The sequence below is a fragment of the Phytophthora cinnamomi genome (assembly GCF_018691715.1).
Source record: "Phytophthora cinnamomi strain GKB4 chromosome Unknown Contig14, whole genome shotgun sequence".
Classification (NCBI taxonomy): Eukaryota; Oomycota; class Peronosporomycetes; order Peronosporales; family Peronosporaceae; genus Phytophthora; species Phytophthora cinnamomi.
Window position 1 is genome coordinate 1,283,261 of NW_027150947.1, and position 20,068 is coordinate 1,303,328.

Sequence of the window (20,068 nt, forward strand, 5' to 3'; positions counted from 1 at the left end):
TGTCAGCACTGTTCTCCAGCAAAAGCTTAATCGTATCGGTGTGGCCGTTCCGCGCCGCATCCAGTATAGCCGTGTTGCCTCCCTTAAGAGTCTTGGCGATATCTGCTTGTAACGGATATAAGAGCATATCCGTTGTGATTACACTTTCTGACCTTACAGCAGAAGAGCGACACTTACAATTGAAGAGCATCATACGGTGGAAGAACATGGTTACTCTTAACGGGCAAGAGCAGAGTAAACGTTGCCCTTAGCAGGCCACGGCAACGACAACCAGTAGCTGTAGGTAGCAGCAAGAGGTAGCGAGCTCAGGTCAATGCACTTTTCATTTTGCTATCCATTACACTGCTCCATTCTCCAGCAGCAAGCGAACAACATCGACGTGATCAGCAGCGGCAGTAAGAACGAGAAGAGTGACGCCGTCATTCGTAGCCACGTCGACAACAGCTCCATGCTCAATTGACTGCTTCACAATTTCGCGGTGGCGATATTTGGCAGCGATGAGAAGGGCGGTCGATCCAAACAGGTTGGTTCGGTCAACATTCGCCTCATTGGCCACAAGAATCACCGCCACCTCGTTGTGGCCGCTCTTAGCTGCGCACATCAAGGGCGCGTTGCCACGTTTGTTCGTCTTGGCCACGTTATCTCCTCTTCCCAGCAGAAGACGTACAACCCCTACGTTCCCCTTAGTAGTAGCTCGGGTGAGTGGCGTATCACCGTCTTCGTCTGCCAGGTCCAGGTCTGCACCATTCTCGATCAGAAGGCAGATTACGTCGACCTGTTCCTCTTCGAACGCGAAATGGAACGGAGACCTGCCAGCGTCGTCGGCAACGTTCACGTCGATGTCTTCACGCATCAAAATCTCCCTCACAGCGTCAACGTCTCCATCTCTTGCAGTCGCGAGAAAAACTACTCCTTTACATTGCTCATACTCATGCTGCGCTTGGCAAGTGCACAGCGTGTTCAGAAATGCGAGACGACATTCCATAGTTTGGATACTGCTGGCAGCGTTGTGTCAATTAAAATTGCATAAAAATATTGTGAAAATTGGAGTATACAATTATAATTAGAATATGGCTACAAATATAGAATCGATTTTCTAATTGTAATATTGCAGAGCAATGACTTTATTGCACTGGACCATGTTGCCAATACTGAACAATTACAATTGTAGCCCGACAGCAGTCGATTTCATACCTAAAGTAATATTAAGAATTCAGGAGTCGATTTTGATTTACTAAGTGTATTAATATTACTAATTGGGTGCATAGAAAAAATATAATCTTACTAAATATAGTTACTAATAGCAAAATCAAACTACTTAAACGAATTTATCGGATATCCCGCTCACATTTCCCCATCCACTCAATCTCTTCGTCGTTGTGATGAAGAATTAGCTGGTGCTTGGGCTCGCTCGTTGGGAGTAACGATGGCCAACGTAGGTAAGCTGAGGTGCGCATCATGACTTTCAATTTGGAATTGTCCGGTGAACTATACCTGTAGCTCTACAAATGGTTACTATATTATATTCTACTAAAAGAAGAATAATACCATACAGCCATAGCCGTAGGTGTAGGTGCGGAGGAGAACTAGAGTGCGCTCGATGTTATGCTGGAGCAAAGGTACCCCATGGTTTGGAAAAAAATGAGTGCTGTACAGTGTAGACCATGTTAACCCCTGAACTGGCATGTGCCATAATATGGCAGAGGTGCCATCTTATAACATCACATGGCAGATGGCAGAGATAATATCTCTTACATTATAATAGTATTATGAAATAGTATTATTACCGATACATATGCTATTAGGCCTTGTTCAAGTGTCAGCTCGTGTTCTTGGCCATACTGGGGTAGGTTTGCTGGGGTGTTCGCGTCCCGTGCTAGACTAGCGAGCTTGTAATGCCTTGCCTTGACCAAGTGAGTACCAACCACTCAGATAGTCGGCGATATAATCACTGGTCTGCAGACAGGCGGGTCCATTCTCTGTCATTCCGTTTCTCGATGGACAACGCAAACTACGCGCCGGGCAGCTCGCTGCGCTCGAACCCCTTCACTCCCGCAGAGCCGATGGAAGCCCAGTGTTTGCTCCATCATGTGAACTATTGCGGCGAAGCTGAGCTACCACACAAAACTTTCTCAACCACTGTGGGGACCAGCACTCTGCGCTCGGGCAAAATCATATCGGTAACGACAGATACGGTGCACTACGGTAAAATACAGCTATCGACGAGCTCTCCGCCCGGATTATCTGTCTTGTACGTTCTTAGATGTGTACGTGCTGTACATATAGGAGCTGCAGTGCACGGACAAGCTGCTCACAGTGAGCCGATCGAAGAAAAGGCGCCGACCGCGGTTGTCGGTGAGGATGTTGGCACTATCGAAAACGAAAGCACGACACTTAAGAAGAAGGAGGTGAAGTCATTAGAATCTGTGTCCATGAAGATGGCAGCACAGGAGGATCATGCTGCAGGAATGAGCCAGGCAAAGGCGTACACCGTGAAAGGCGAAGGAAAAGCAGGTACGAGAATGAAGTGGAGCAATGCAATGATTGCAGAGCTCCTGCGACTTCGTTTTAAGAATGGCGAAGTTAAGAACCGAATTGGCTCGGCCGATACAAAGATTAAGACAGCCTTGGCATGGCAGTTCTTCGCCAGCGTTCTCTCGCAGACATTGGGAGTGGTCATAATACAAGACAAGGTAACGGAATGCTGACAATGTACTACTAAGCTAATCGATTATGAACTTGGTTTTATACAGGTTTCTCAGAAGTACAGTAAGCTGAAGTGCCTCTACCAGGAGCAGAAACGCGAAATGAAGAAGACAGGCAACAATCCCTCCGTATTAAAAGAGATTGACGATCAGCTTTGGGCTATTCTCAGTGATGCTTTTTCTCTAAAGAAGGGTTAAGCGGTGATGTCCTCGCGGACACGAACGACGACATGGAAGCGGAAAGCTTGGACGAGAAGAGCTCAGAGGAGAGTAGCGATACCACCGACAACGCGAGAGGTCATGGTAAGGTTGCACCTGTTGCACAGCTAGCCCATGCGATGGAAACGGGTATGACGGCTATTGCTACGGGTATGGACAGTCGCCCTGCAAGCGATGAGAACTTTCGAGCTCTCGCCGCAGCGGTGGAGCATCAAATCCGCGCTTTTCAAGTGCAGCTGCAAGAAACACGCTGTTTCCAGGAACTGCAACTTCAGCTGCTGCAACGGTTGCTGGAGAAGGAAGAGTAGCGATTATCCACTGTAGATCGTAGATCGTAGGGAAAAGGTGTGAATCTACGTGAGGCAAGTATAAGATTAATACATGAACTTCAATATGTGAAATCGCTGCGAATAGGATGTTCTATTGCTTGATATTAAAAAAAATGCATATGATAGACCGTCACGTTTCGACATTCCCTGCAAGTTGGACAATGGCCGCTCAAGGTCTTCCAAATCCTCCACCGTTCTTAGACGCGGCTCGTGGACAAGTGGGTCTCGTCCTTCCACAACGACTGAGTCGCGAACGAGAATGAGAAGGTTGTACAGAACAGCACAGCCAATTACCACCTTGTAATTACGTGATGAGGATTTCTGCTCCAGCTTGCCTAACAACACCCTGAATCGGTTTTTTAAGCGCCCGAACGCGCATTCAACCACAAATCTGGTACGAGAATGTACTCGATTGTATATCCGCTTGCGACGGTCATCCACCGCCTCCGACTCTGGAAATGGGGTTAATAAATGTGCCCAGATTTTAAAATCTGCATCCACCAGCAAGTGTTTACCTGGTGGCATGTAAGACGACAATCTAGAGAGTATGTGAATATTTTAGAATCACAGCGTTTCCATTAACAAAAAGATCTTACCGCACCGGAACCATTCCACAGCGACTGTTCATTATTAGACCCCGCTCGAATTGATATTGACCGAAAGTGACGGCGATGGTCCACAATGGCTTGCACATTGACTGCAGGAAAGAAATCTGCAGTACCAGCCATCAAAGTCGTGGGGCCGCGAGATTCTCACCAGCGTTCCGTCGACCGCTCCAATAACGTCGGGGAACCCTGCAATCGCCTCGAAACCCTTCTCGATTTCAGGTATCTCGCTCGGCGGTACCATAGCAACATAGGGAGAAGCTAATTCGTTCACCACGTCTAATGTGTCGTTGATATACACTACAGCCCGCGGGCTTGAGATTCCAAGCATCGATGCGGCAGCGTCCATTGTACATCCTTGTGCTAAGTAAAGAATTGTCAAGGCTATCCTCTTAATCAGTTTTGTACGGCTATTTGCAGCGGGTTAGTGGGGCCAAGTATCACACAGAACCTTGTAAATGCGAATGAAGGACATCTTATCCATCCTTAGCTTCTTATGAAACCAGTTTGTACTTGTTGCGTCCATAGTTTCCTCGAAAGTTGTGTTCCGAAATGTTGAGGTTCCTGACGGCGGGGCTCGCACGCTGCGCTTGTCTACTGCGGCAATCATGGCGGCGCTCGCACATGCGCCAGTCACCACAGAAATGAGTGCTGCGGCTTCGTCGTCCGTAGCACTCTGGTACAAATGTGCTACGGCTGGCACGGCAAATTTTGGTGTTCTGAAAACTGGTGCTCTGGAACACCAACCAGCCAAAATGGTACGGTGTACCAGTTTCGTTGAGCAAATCAAATTGAATGTTGCGAATAGCTCAGAACGCGTGCTAGCATTTGACCAAGGGCCTTAATGACATGCAACGCGCGTGGAAGATCAACACCAGGGTTTTTCCACCAAAATATGCTAAGTAACTCACAAGTAATGATCATGGCCATTGTCGTAGCACAAATATTCGAAATCACGCACGAGCAGAAAATTTCTAGAAGCCCACGTCAACAATAGTGCTGCAACACGCTCCAACTTGACAGTTCTGCTGTTTACTGGTATGGCTTCGCTTAAGACGTTTTTGCGGTCTTAAACGAACAAGCTGCGGACTGGAGTGGCTTCATTTACCCTAGAAGACCAGTTCCAGGCAATATAGTTTGGCTAATTAGTGGGCAAACTGTCAGGCCCACCTCTGGCCTGCTGAGCAAGCAAGCCAGAGCGATGCGGCGCAAAGGCTCTGGCTTGCTTGCTCGCGGCCAGAGGCTTGAAGTTCCTGTGGCAGCTACCCGAGAGGGTCAGCCGTCACAGTGAACATGCATTTTGTAGGAAAAACATGAAAAAGAAACATGGAACATGCATTTAGTAGAAAGAAATGAAAAGAAAACAAAAAGACGCAGGGTAGTACATAGTCAAGGAAAACCCCAGAAATACGCAAAGAGAGCCCTGTGCTCGCGTAGGAGCACAGCGAGGCATGCATGTTAGGCTAGCAGTAGCAATTCAGTATTAAATAAACCGTCTACCCCGCACATCGACCACAACTACCGCGCTTCTCGACAGGACCAACACTCGCACCCACTTCAACGACAAACACTCTTCGGGCCCAACGCGACATCTGGTAGCACTTGCGGGGGGAAGGCTCGCTGCTGCACTGCACTAAAGGGGAGGCTTTTTCAGCTTGAGGTGTAAGTGTCACGTCAGCGTGACCAACCCAGCTGTTGGGGAGACTTTGGTACATTAATAGGGCAACCTATTATTGTACGCTGACCGTGGGAAATAACTGGAGGGCAGCCGTGGTGCAAATTTGTTTTGCATCTGACCCCGGTGACAGCCCATTTGCCAAAGTAGCTACTGTTCTCAAAAGACTGCACCGCATATAAATCGAGCATTGTAAGTCTCGAAGCCGGTTAGTCAGTTTTTGTTCTTGGTAGCCCGGCACAGCAAAATTTGGCGAAGCGAAGACCAGGACGACAACCGTCACCGCTCGACCTCTCACGCGTCATCGACCTCTCACGTGTCATCGACCTCTTCAAAGGCATCGAAGAAGTCCAAGACCTCCCACAGCGCATAACTCGGCCAATTTTAGGAAGTAGCATAGGCTATTTTCTTTAACAGGTTTTCTCTTTTACTTTCTTTTAGTCAGTGCCCCTAAAAGTAGATTGCTCCCACCGGTATCAAGTTTCAAGGGTGAACACACAAAGTACGAAGTTTTCGCGTGTTCAAGATGGCGGATCCGGCCCAACTAATGCATAGTATGTTGGCGGCCATGGAGAAGCAGACAGAATTGATCGACGAGCTGCGCAAGTCAAGGCAGCTGTCGCAAACTAAAGCTGGATGGGATAAAAATGCCCAGCTACGGGGGGGACGCTCAAGGAATCGTTCCAACTATACCGGGAGCAGGTGGAGCAGTACTTTTTAGCTAAGGGCATAGACTGGAAGGAGAGTAAGTTGAGTGGACGCATTTTGGCTGTGTTAGCGGGATCGCTGAAGTATGGAGCCGCTCAGTGGTACATCGTCAAGAAGGACGATGTGAAGAGTGTGGAAGACTTCATTTTGAAGCTGGAGGAAGAGTTCGAGCCTCCGGATCTGCAAGAACGTCTTCGGGACCAGATGAATGACTTGAAGGAGCGTCATTGTCGAGACTTGCCCGATTATATCAGTAAGTTCAGGCACTTGATTACTCAAGTCAAGGAGATGAGCGAACTGGACAAGATCATGTATTTTCTTGAGTGGTCTGCCGTCAAGTATTCGGGAGGAAGTCCAGTATCGCAGGGGTGCAACGTTGACCGACGCTATTACCGTAGCGGTCGACTACGACCAGTCTCACGCGCATCGTGGATGCTCGGAAGGAGCAGGCAATAGACCGAGGTACCGATCGTACGACAACAGACGATCGAAGAGCAACAACGATGGACCAGTGCCGATGGAGATCGACAACGTAAGGGTACCGTCGAAGGAGGAATGTATGCGCCGAAACCTGTGTTTCCGGTGCGGGAGTAGCGCCCATCGGGCTCGTCAATGTCCGATACAGCCGCAGCAGACAAAGAAGGCTAAGCGGAATGCGCCGAAGTACAACAACTCGGGCAGTAATCAAGGGCGTAAGCCGAGGATGAACATGGTCCTCAAGGATGACGAACAGGTGGATACTGTCGTCATGGATCGCGTGACTATGAGTGTGGCTGACATCCAGGAACAAGCGGATGAGTTACAGGCATTCATGGACAAGGCACGTGTACAAGTGGAAAAGACTGTCACTGCAGCGTCAGAAATGACGGAAGATGCTGGCTCGTGTGGACTACAGCCAGTTGAAGAACCGAGTTTGCATGCGATGCAACCGGAATTGGAGTCTGGTGTGTGCGGATCGCCGCCAGAGCAGGAAGCTGAGTTGCATGAGAAGCAGCCAGTGAAGTTGGTTCAGCAAGGATCGCAACCAACAAGTACAACGGAGACCTTGAAGGTGAACGCAGTGAAGTCCGAACGTACGAGTAACCTTTTCATCAGGAAGGGTCGCATCAATGGCAGAGATGTCCGAATTCTGTTGGACACGGGTGCAAGCACGAACATGATTATGCCAGGTTTGGCTAGTAATGTGCTTCTGTCAAGACGACATCAAGCGCAGCGCTTTGACGGCACGTTAACGCCGGCGACGGATGTCAAAAACGTGGAAGCGCCAGTGAGCATGGATGGGTACTTCTTTCCAGCGATCGAGTTCGTGGAATGGAAGTTGCCGGAGTCGCACGACGTCATTTTGGAGAAACCGTGGTTTAAGGACTACAACCCTCAAGTGGATTGGCAAAAGGAGGAGGTTGTCATACCTGACCGGATGCAATTCATCGACGTCGATGCACCGTCGTTCTCGCACAACTTGAAGGAAGGCGAGTATGAGCAGGTGTTTCGGGTAAAGATACAACTTGTGCCCGAAATGGAAGGAATTCCAGAACCGATCTTCAACGTAGTCGGTAAGGAGTTCAAGGATGTGTTTCCGGAGCAATTACCAGACGGATTGCCTCCGATGCGTGAAGTCAACTTCGAAGTGACGTTGAAGAAGGGAGCTCAGCCAAGCTCTCGTGCACCGTTCCGCATGTCGAAGATGGAACAGGATGCTTTCGAAGAATTTGTCAAAGACAAGTTGAAGAAAGGATGGATTGAAGTGTCGAACTCGCCGTGGGTTTCGAACATTTTCGCTATCCCGAAGAAGGACCCAGTCACAGGTCAAATGCCGAAAAGGGCTGAATGGTTGCGTAGCGGCAATTTGAAGATTCCGTTGCGTTGGGTGTTCGACTACCGCTATCTCAACAGCGTGACTGTCATGGCCAAGATCCCGTTGCCATTAATCGAGGAGTTGTTCGATAAGATGGTAGGTTGTGTCATCTACACGTTGATCGACCTTGCGCAGGGATATCATCAAATGCTGGTGGTGAAGTCAAGTCGTCCGTACACTGCGTTTCGAACGCACAAGGAAACGTATCAGTGGTGTGTAGCGCCCATGGGAGTGGCTGGAATGCCAGGGACATGGTCCAGGCTCATGCGCAAGCTGTTCGACAAGTACGAATTTGTCGTCGTGTATCTCGATGACATCTGCGTCTTCTCGAAGAGTATGGAGGAGCATGTGGAGCATCTGCGTGCAGTTTGTATGGTACTGCGTCGCGCGCTTTTTGCGCACATGGCAAAGTGTTCGTTTGGTCAGTCCGAAGTGGCTTTCCTAGGACATGTTGTCTCGCAGGCAGGAGTAAGCGTTGATCCGCGTAAAACGGAAGCGATAGCCAAGTATCCGACTCCGACGAATCGAAAGGAGTTGTTGAGTTTCTTGGGTTTGGCAGGATATTATCGCAGATTTATCTGTGATTTTGCCGAGATTGCTCGTCCGTTGAGGGATTTGACGAAGGGAGATGCCCCATGGAATTGGACGAAGCCTGTGGAAGACGCGTATTTGCATCTCAAGCTCGCACTTCAGCAAGCGCCGACGCTGAAGTTGCCGGACTTTGAGCGACCGTTTATCGTGACGACGGACGCGTCAGGACATTGTATTGGTGGAGTTCTGTCACAGAAATATGACGGAGCAGATCATCCGATTGCCTTCTATTCGAAGAAGTTGGATAAACATGAGCGTGGATGGCCTACGCATGAGAAGGAGCTACTAGCTATCAAAGTGGCTACGGAGAAGTGGAGACACTATCTGCATGGACGCCCATTCGACGTCTACACGGATAACGCAGCGTGTTCGTGGATGTTGCATCACCCACGAGTGTCACCAAAGATGGCTCGCTTTTTGACGCACTTTTCGCAATACACGTTTACTTTGCATCATGTGCGAGGTAAGATGAACGTTGTAGCGGATGCGCTCTCACGGCCTCCACCGGATGGGCTGGAAGACGAAGAGGAGAAAGAAGCACCTCTTCCGGATGTGACGTATACGGTTCATGACTGCGACGACGAATGCGCGAAGAATGCCGCACCAGTTCATGACCATCGTATTAAGTCTGCAGTGTTGCGCAACATGTCAACGGATGATACTCACCTGTTACTCGACGATGTCGACTTACGGGGGGAGGGTCGCCCGATTGGCGTAGCACAGCAGCAAGTCAACAGCGTCGACTATCATTTTGTAAGTCCGCACTTGGCCCCTGAGACGAAGAGAGTGTTTCAGGAAGGATACGAATCAGACCCTGCTTTCAAGCAACAGTGGTCTAATGTAGCAGGAAAGGAGAAGTTCGTCAAGCACAATGGGCTTCTGTTTTTCAAACAGACGAAAGGCGAAACTGTCTACCGACTTTGTGTGCCGAAGGTAAGAGAGCTTCGCACATATGTCATGATCGAATTTCATGATGGAAAGACGTCCGTGCATCCTGGAAGTCGACGTACGTACCTGAAAGCAGCGCAATGGTACTACTGGCCGACTATGGACCGCGACGTAAGGGAATACGTTCGCACATGTGAGACTTGTGCACGATGGAAGTCCAGTAGCCAGAAGAAAAAAGGACTACTGATGCCGATACCAGTGCCAAAGGAATGCTGGGAAGTGGTGTCAATGGATTTCATCACGGGTTTGCCAGTGTCGGAAGGGTTTGATGCAATACTAGTTGCAGTGGACAAGTTGTCCAAGCGAGCGAAGTATGCACCAACGTATTCGACAGCTGACGCGAAGGACACGGCTAAAGTGTTCTTTGATGCAGTTGTTCGGCATCACGGATTGCCGAAGGTCATCATCAGTGATCGCGACTCGAAGTTCATCTCGGACTTTTGGAAGTCATTGATGAAGTTGATGGGTATCAAACTCAGCATGACAACTGCGCACCGAGCTCAGGCAGATGGCCAGACGGAGCGCCAGAACCTCGTGCTCGAAGATGCATTGAGATGTATGATCTCGTATCACGGTGACGATTGGGTTAAGCACCTAGGGACTATCGAATATGCGCATTCGACCCTCGTCAACGCGTCTACGAAGTTCGCGCCATTCGAACTTGACACAGGACGTAAGGTGTCAAACATTGTGGCAGAGGAGATGCAAGACCTGCTGCAATCGGAGAATGATGTGACGCTCGCGGAGTTCGCGAAGAACTTTGTGAAGGAGCGACAGGAGATCGTAGAACGTGCTCAGAAGAATTTGGAAGAAGCTCAAGCAAGACAAAAGGAGTACTACGATCGCAAGCGCAGACAAGTTGTCTTTAAAAGAGGTGACTTAGTGCTGCTCGACACGAAGAACTTACCGCTGAAAACCGTAAACAAGAACACGAAATTGAAGAAAGCGAAATTAGCGGCTAAGAAGGTTGGACCGTTCGTGATTGAACGTATGGTGAACGACAACGTGGCGAAGTTGATACTTCCGCGCACGATGAAACGTCTTAATCCGACATTCAACGTGGAGCTACTGACCCATTACCAAACGAACCGTGAGGATTTTCCGAATCGACCGATTCCGAAGGCTGTACCTCTAATCTTGGACGAGGACACTGGAGAAGAACTCTACATTGTGGAGAAGCTGCTCAAGAAACGAACTAGACGTCGCAAACGTCAATGGCTCGTGAAGTGGCATGGGTTGCCGGAGCATGAGGCAACCTGGGAAAGCGAAGCGCAGATCAAGCACGTTTCGCATTGGCGTCAACTCCTGGATGGGTATCGACTCCGCCAACGCGAAGTCAACCAGGGGGAGATGTCAGGCCCACCTCTGGCCTGCTGAGCAAGCAAGCCAGAGGCTTGAAGTTCCTGTGGCAGCTACCCGAGAGGGTCAGCCGTCACAGTGAACATGCATTTTGTAGGAAAAACATGAAAAAGAAACATGGAACATGCATTTAGTAGAAAAGAAATGAAAAGAAAACAAAAAGACGCAGGGTAGTACATAGTCAAGGAAAACCCCAGAAATACGCAAAGAGAGCCCTGTGCTCGCGTAGGAGCACAGCGAGGCATGCATGTTAGGCTAGCAGTAGCAATTCAGTATTAAATAAACCGTCTACCCCGCACATCGACCACAACTACCGCGCTTCTCGACAGGACCAACACTCGCACCCACTTCAACGACAAACACTCTTCGGGCCCAACGCGACAGCAAACATTGCTTAAGCCCAGCAAGTGACGGGATATATAGATCTCTAAGGTACCGGGTTAAATCTAACCCGTGATAGCAGCATGCATATTGCCTGATATCAACAGAACAGACAGCAACGTGCGCTCCATAGCGACTTCCAAACATATTAGAATACGCGGGCATGTTGAAGAGACGTCATGTAGTTAGGGCTTCATTCGAACACTTGTATCGTGGCAGGTCATCGCTTACAATTGGAGATGTAAGTTTTTGAGGGCCTCTTTCGATCCGGCACTGCCGAGATCTCTTGCCTTTGCCGGATTTAGGGAAGTATGTTGTAGTGCCATTATCCGCTGAGTTCTTATCACCTACCGACAACTAACGGCAAAGAAGATTGGGCCACCCATGCAAAAACGTCACCAACGGGAGTAATTGGGTCACTAACCATGCCCGTTGGAAAATTGTTCAGTATCACGTAGAACACTACATTGCCAAAGTTGGTGTCTCCAAAACGTGGTGCATCAACTCGTTTGACATTTACGCTTTGAGATCGCGAGGGAGTTCACAACTACGATTGTAGAAGACGCCCATCGCGTTAAAGGGTTCAAGAAAACCTCGCAACTCGTACTTCTACAGTCATCGCAGAAAATTGCTTCGTCACATTTTAAGCTTTCAGAACAAGATCGCTATTATCGTGCTTGGTGAAACATTTATTTGGTTTTGCAGCTTTTGCGAGAAAAGAAGTGATTCCCATGCGTTCTTACTAAGCGTATTCGATTTTGTGTTTGTATCGGATATGCGTTGAGATGTATTCTGCCATCTCTTTTCTGCCTTGACGAGCAGGGGTTGACTGAAATAACTCCTCTTCACAGAGGGACTGTTGCTCTATCGAAGCCGCCGTGTTGCATCCTTACTGTGGTGTGACCAAAAGAAAAAAGTCTTCTTGAACCAACCCTTGAACCATGCCTTGAAATTAGGCCACCAAACCTGGTGACTCCCTTCCCCGGGTAATTTCGCCCCCTTTCTTCCTGGTCAGAGGTGGGAATGTATAGCGCGCGAGTTTCTCTTCTTGAATCCTCCTTCGTGATAGCGTAACTCGAATCAGTTTCTTCGGCGGTGACAATGGCGATAAGAGCTCCAAGTGCGAGGAAGCCGAAGCGCATGTTGGCTATTTGTCTGACTTGCGAGTACTGCCTTATCTATTTGGTCGTGCAAAACCCAGACCCGTGTAGTATGACGTGTGCGCTCTCGATAGTAACTTGCGAAGTGAGTTCATATAGCAGTTAGACCAAGCCCCTAGCGCCACTTGCGGTTGTCCCTGTAGCTCGCCCTCCAGCTAACAACTGGTGCTGAATCAGCGGTATTGCATAATCAGCACTCTGCTTATGCAGTGAACGTCTGCTACGTGATTTCGTACGTTTCTCTCTAAATATAATTGCTGCAGCGGTCGCTTTGTCCGTTCAGTTGCTTCAAAAGGGTGCGCTATACTCAAACCAAAATTAAACTTATGTTGTTGCCAAATCAGAGGGTAAGGCGTAAATATCGTCTGAATAAATATAAGCTTCTTAAAATCTCGATATGCGCGCGGTTACGATATATTCGGCAGACGCCCAGTGCCGCATTCGACGCGGCGTCGATTATGTAGATGTAGTGTTTACAGAGAAGTCATTGCATCTAAACCTAGAGTCCTTACATCTAAACAGCAGTTGTGAATATGAACTGAAGGGCTTATTCTTATCGCAAACTCCTAACAAGTAAAACAAATGTAACATAAATAGAGATCTTCTGCCCCGGCGTTCACCGGCCAGTTCTTCTGCTGCGAGAAGCTGCGTGGCGTTGCTGGGACATGGCAAGACAGCCTGGATACTGTACATGTAGCTGAGACGCCTGCTCATAGCCACGCAATCCTGGCGTAGCCTGGATAGGTGCGATGCCTGCTCATAGCCACGCAATTCTGGCATACTAAAACAGTATGGATAGTTGAGCGCGGAAACGCCTGCTCGCAGCTATGGGTGTACGGGAGATCGATCATCTATGACCGAACGACGTAGCCTCGGTATCGTAGGATTGTACCAACTTGATCTTTTTGTAGTGCGTCTGTTTTAGATGTCTCGTAACATGAGCCCCCCCCCCCCCCATGTTATGCGAAAATTAACTACAAGCAACATCCAGATTGTCTTGTCACGGGAATGTCGCCCCTAAAAGACTCAAGTAACGCGCTACTGGATAATATGCTATCCGCCCACGTATAAAACCTAACAGGTTCGTCCGGATACACTATTCGTTTGTGATTCAGGGATCTGAGGTTATATAGGGATCGGTACCTCCGCCACAATTACTCTGGATAAATTCCAGAGAATTTTGTTGCTACTTAGCTCACTTAGAGTCTAGGTGTAGTATACATGTAACTGATTACGCGAACGCACAAATCTTCATCACTATCGTCAAAATGTCGAAGGTTTGCACGCTCGATCATCATCACAAAGAGGATTACTTCCCTACAGATTCTGAAGAGGATATCGGCTATCTGTACAAAGCCAGGTCACGACTGTGAGACACCAAACGCGAAAACGCGACAGCTTGCACGGCAAACTTCCGTGTCTGTATACGCTACAGAGTCTAGGTGCATCATACCAATCAGTACCATTGTAACTGGTTACGCGAACACGTAAATCCTCATCACCATCATCGTGATAATGAAGATTTGCGCGTTAGCATAATCACCATGACAAAGAGGACTACCTCGCTACAGATTATGTACGCCTACCGTCACAAAGCCAGGTCACGACTGTGATACCAGCACGAAAGCTTGCATGGCAAACTTCCGTATCTGCGCAGTCTGTATCCACCGACCATTAGTGACCCATGGATAATAACCGGCTTACTCTGTTTACCCTTGCTGTCCAAGCTTAGCATTCCTGCAGCGTTGTGCCTACTGGTACTACCTGCCCTCCACGACCGCTCCGCTTGCCGTTATCGCCAGGTCTTGGTAAACCGAGTGGCAACCTTAGCTTCTTCATTCAACAATTCACCGCGCAATACTCAAGTCCCAGCAGCAGTAGTCACACCCATGCGCGCGTGCTCCATCCTTTTCGTCGCTGTGGCTGTTCTCCTTTATGGCAGCGGCGCTGTTGCAGTCACGTCCTCCGGCCAGACCCGGGTCACCGCCTCCTACGTTTCTCGCAGTGCTGCCCCCTCGGCCCGCTCACTATCCGCTCATGACCCCATAGGTGCCCACCAGCGATCACTGCGGGGCCGAGTTACGGAAGATGGAAACGATGAAGACGGCGTGCAAGACCCGGAAGATGGAAACGATGAAGACGGCGTGCAAGACTCGGAAGACTCGGGAAAAAATGAGGAGAGGAAGGGTGGCACGGAACTTGTCCAGTGGGCCCACGGTCTTTCGGATACTGACGCTAAAATGGTGCGCCAGATTGCAAAGGGCAGGTCGGCGGAGCATACTCTGGACAAACTCAACGTTCCGTACAATATCATGAATGGAGAGAGGGTCTATTCGATACACAACCCAGTTTATGCGAGGTACCGCGCTTGGGTGAAGCGCCAACGTGATAACCCCCTGACCTTCGACCGTCGCTAGGGTGCCTGGATCAACGATTTGTGAGGGCCAAGTCGCGCAACCTGAGATGGCTTGCTTTGAGCCAATCATGTAACGCGGGAGAAGCTTTGAGAACGAGATGCCCTCTTAATCAATATACATGCATCAGACTTCCTGCACGTAGCCCTTTTAACCCAAGGTGGAAGTCGCACCAAAACTGGTGTAATGTAAGACTAGACAATCGTTTGCACGTTATCCTTGCTGTCGCACAGACTGCACCATCGTGGTCGCACCGCTGGCTTGTGTTGACACCAAGCACCCCACGCAGAACTCATTGGACCTGCATATTATCCCAGTCACTGGTCGAATAATACACGAATAATACAAGAAAATAGATATAACTACGACATACTACGTAGTAGCAAGTAGAGAGGACAAATAGTGGGTAATCCCTGTTTTGAGTCTATTTGACAGGCGTCGACAACTTCGAGTCATCCGCTGTCGCAAAAGCCAAATCATTTTCATCTAAAGACGAATGCTAGCTTATTTTTCGTCTGCAAAATCATCTAAGGCGATCTCCTTGCGTAGGATCACTTGTTGTCCTAACACCTTCGGTTGCTTAATCACCATTTGCCCCGTGAGGTAGCGCAGTGCTGCTGGGTTGATAATTGCACGCTCGTGAGCAGGGGTGATTCCCTCCATCTGGCGATGACGAGAAGCGCGCGCATCACGAAGAAGGTGAGATAAGTCGACTCGACCGTGGCCTGGCGGCCATGTAGTATGATCTATCGAAGTTGCTGGGTCGACATCATTCAGGCTGATGTGGCGCGAAGGTTGCGCCAAGGAGAGTTACGCGCACGCAATTAATCCGTTGGGACTGCCCCCCCCCTCATTTTTCGGGTGTTCCCAGTATAACTTTTTTTTCTACTGTGAGTTGGCGCTTGCTGTTTAGATATGTGTTTCAGACACCCTCAAGAAACATAGTTGCGATGAGAAGTATGCGGAGTTCGAGCTCTGAAGGGAGGCTCATATACAGAAAACCGTAGCTACGTGCACTCCTAGCGACGCGTTCAGCTAGATCGAGCAAAAAGAAGCACTGCAGCGACTGGAGTTGGCCTTCCATTGCATAGTTGGTTAGTGCTGTTCTCTGCGGGTTCTTGACTGCCTCAAGACGGTGAACTCACTCTCAACTGAGTGAGTGCCGGGCGATATCGCCGCCACTCCAGCGACGAATGAGAACAGTCACCTGTAATCGCCCTCGCGGTCCACATCAGACCACGCATCTGTTGAGGTTGCACTTCGCTGTCTGATCGACTGGATCCCTACCGCGAGGCAGACGGCCTGCGCGTGCTGGCACGTGCCACCGGGGTCTGTGGTTGAAGATGGGAAGATCTCGCAACCTGTTTGGCTGGACTATCTCTGATACTGGAATGTGATTGGACGACAACTTCAATTTGGGTGCTTATGATTTGCATGTGTTGAGTCAACCGTTTTGAGCCGCAGCCGTGACTAGGCGGATCAGTCTTACGACTGGCAACTTCGTTTGGACCGCAGCCGAGATCGTTTGGACCACATCTACAAGCCTCACCTACTAGGGAACATTGCATACAGTAGGGACTGCTAGCTGGCAAACACACTAACCTAAATCGAGCTCGCTTTCGGATTTCCTTCCAACTACTCACTCGACTACCAAGCCTCATTCGCACACTCCCAATTGGTTATGAGCCCAGGCTACGCGGACACCGTCAAGCTCGTGGAAGATAACTACTTCCACTGGGAGTTCAACATGCGGATGAAGCTCTCGCGCAAGGGACTGCTGCCCCACATCATCAAGGCAGAGTTCGACCCGGTGAGCAACCGCACCACGGATGCATGGAAGACCGACGATCTGAAAGCCCTTGGAGTGATCGCTGGCGACGTCAGCCTCACATTCCAAGGCTACATCCGTGGTGCGATGACTGCGATGGATGCATGGACCATGCTCCAGGAGCAGTTCAACCGGAGCACGCTCAAGAACCGACTCCTCGTCACCAAGAAGCTGCATAACTTCAAGATGGAGCCCGGTACGCGGTTCACGACGCACGTGGACCGATTCAAGGAAATCGTGCTCCAAATGGAGACGATTGGTGAGCCTCTCGACGAGACCCGCCAACTCGTGCTGCTGCTCGGCAGTTTGACCGATGAGTACCGGATGATCAGTACCGTGCTCGAGAACACGCCGAACATGACGCTCTCGTACGCAATCCAAGCGCTAGCTGGTGTTGAAGCCTCGGATGAATCGTCATCGGCTCAAGAGAAGGCGTTTGCTACGAAGAAGAAGGAGAATTTCAAGCATCGGTTCAACGGTAAGTGCTTCTACTGCAAGAAGACTGGCCACAAGGAATTCGAGTGCCGCAAGAAGAAGGTCGACAACGAACGTGGGCAAGTCGCGCAAGCTGCGTCCGACTTCGCGTTTACGGCAACGGGTGCGATGGACAAGTCGGAGTGGCTCGTGGACTCCGGTGCCAGCTCGCACATGACCAGCGTCCGGGACAAGTTCGTGTCCATGAAGGAGCTGACGACGCCAGTCCGCATCACGATCGCGGATGGCACGAAGATCGACGCAGTTGCAAAGGGCACCGTCGGAATGAAGCTGATGGACGGAACGTCTGTCACGCCGTCGGATGTGCTATACATCCCTGAAGTTGATGGAAGCCTCATCTCGGTTGCGAAGCTGGCCGAGAAGGACGTCGTCGCGCAGTTCAGCAAGGACAAGTGTGTCTTTCGCTATGGCGATGCTACCGTCATGGAGGCCAAGCGTTTTGGAAACGTCTACAAGTTGAAGACAGTGGGGGGCGAGGTGTGTCGTGCGGCGACGGCATCTCGTAATGATCCATGGGCCGTTGTGCACGCCCGTCTCGGTTACATCCCGTTCAAACGTTACGAACAGCTGTTGACCATGGCAGACGGAGTGCCTTGCGTTTCGGATGGTGTCACAAGTGGTACCGTCTGCGCAGGCTGCTGCATGGGCAAGATGAGAGCGGACGACTATCCGCGACACCCGGAGAAGCTCGTCAAGAGTGCAGGCGTACTGGATCTGGTGCACACGGACGTGATGGGTCCGATGCAGACCAAGACACCCGGTGGTTGCACGTATGCGGTAACCTTCATCGATGACTACTCACGTCACGTGACCGTCTACTTCATGAAGGCCAAATCGGAAGTGCTGTCGAAGTTCAAGATCTTCAAGGCAGCAATGGAGAACGCAACAGGCAAGACGATCAAGCGCCTACGTTCTGACAATGGCGGCGAGTACACGGGCAAGCAGTTCAAGGCCTACCTCGACCGCAGTGGCATCAAGCATGAAAAGACGGTACCATACATGCCTCAGCAGAATGGACTGGCTGAGCGCATGAACCGAAGTTTGGTGGAGATGGCGCGCTGTATGCTCTACCACGAAGCCATCGAGAAAAAGTGGTGGGCCGAGGCCGTAAACACGGCTGCGTGGATCATCAACCGGCTCCCCAACTCGGTGAACGTCAAGACGCCCTACGAAATTGTGCATCGAACCAAGCCGCAGCTCAAGAAAATGAAAGTATTTGGTTCAGTTGGCTACGCGCACATTCCCGACGAGAAGCGCCGCAAGTTGGATGCTAAGGCCTTCAAGTGTCGATTCGTTGGCTACGAGGATGGTGTCAAGGGATACCGAGTACTCAACGTGGCGACGGGAAAGGTGCAAATCGTGCGCACAGTGAAGTTCGTGGAAACAACAAGTCTGGATGACATGGTGGAGAAAATGGAGCTGGATGACGATGAAGTCAAGGTGGAGCAGCCCAGCCATGGTGGGTATCAACCGGACGAGTCAGGACAAGTCGTGTCAATGGATTCTGAAGTTGGGGACGTTATCCCACTTCAACGTGACATGGGCGTAAACGATGCGATCGTGCCATACGGATCGACACATCATATGATTACCCGATCGCGTGCTCGCCACATTGACGAGACAACGGATCCTGAAGAGGCAGGTGCTCGCCAGAAGCAAGTCGTGGCACCCTCGACTACTGGCACGAAGCGCCAGAAGATGATTCAAGGCAGAGTTCAGGTTCACGAGGACCAATATGCAATTGAAGGTGGCCAAGCAATGGCTGCAACGGAAGAGGTCCCGACGTCATATGAAGAAGCTATGGCGAGTGCGGACCAAGTGGAATGGAAGAGGGCTATGCAGAGCGAGTTGAAGTCGCTCGTAGCAAACAAGACATGGAAGCTGGTGCCGAGACCAGCTCACCAACGACCGATCGGCTGTCGTTGGGTATTCGCATTGAAACGCAACGAGAAGGGACAAGTCATTCGTCACCAGGCCCGTCTCGTAGCCAAGGGTTACTCGCAACGTCACGGCGTGGACTACGAAGAGACGTACGCCCCGGTGGCTTATCTCAACTCGATTCGCGCCAAACTGGCGAAGTGTGTCGCAGATGGAGACGACATGCTGATCGCATCGCGGGACAATGCGGTGATTACATCGGTGAAGGCTGGAATCGCGGAGAAGTTTCGAATCAAGGACCTCGGGCGCGCACGTTTCATTCTTGGAATTGAGATCGACTACAACACGGATCGCAAGACACTGAGGATCTCTCAACAAGCGTACACCGAGTCGATCATCAAGAAGTTTGGGCAAGAGAACGCGAAGCCGTGCACATCACCTATGGAAGCTGGAGTTCATCTGACCAAGGCCGACGAACCGCAGGCGGAAGAAGAGAAGACCAAGATGAAGTCGAAGCCCTACCGATCGCTGGTGGGCAGCCTGATGTACCTGGCATGTGGAACACGACCTGACATTTCGGTCGCGGTTGCCAAGTTGAGTCGTTTCCTGGAGAACCCTGGCCAGAAGCACTGGGACGCCGGGATCAAGGTAGTGCGCTACCTACTGAAGACCAAGGACGTGGGCATCACGTACGATGGGTTATGTGGAACCGAGCTCGTCGCCTACTCGGATGCGGACTGGGCCGGCAGCCGCGACGACCGTCGTTCCGTAAGCGGGACGATGTTAATGATGTGCGGTGCTCCTGTGGTGTGACGTTCGACGTATCAGAAGACTATCGCGTTAAGTTCTACAGAGGCCGAGTATATGGCGCTGAGCGAATGCGTGAAGGAGTGCGTCTGGATGCGCCGTCTATTGAAG

General features: G+C 50.3%; 2 protein-coding genes across 2 annotated transcripts; one reads left to right on the forward strand and one right to left on the reverse strand.

Moving 5' to 3' along the window:
• Window positions 1-337: 337 nt before the first annotated feature.
• IUM83_01263 (TKL protein kinase) lies at window positions 338-853 on the reverse strand (the record flags this gene model as incomplete). Its single annotated transcript, XM_067925105.1, has 1 exon — window positions 338-853. The coding sequence occupies one exon, from the start codon at window positions 851-853 to the stop codon at window positions 338-340; it is 516 nt and encodes a 171-aa protein (XP_067797150.1).
• Window positions 854-2,935: 2,082 nt separating this feature from the next.
• Window positions 2,936-3,232, forward strand: IUM83_01264 (uncharacterized protein; the record flags this gene model as incomplete). Its single annotated transcript, XM_067925106.1, has 1 exon — window positions 2,936-3,232. One exon carries the CDS (start codon window positions 2,936-2,938, stop codon window positions 3,230-3,232), a length of 297 nt encoding a protein of 98 aa, XP_067797146.1.
• Window positions 3,233-20,068: the final 16,836 nt, after the last annotated feature.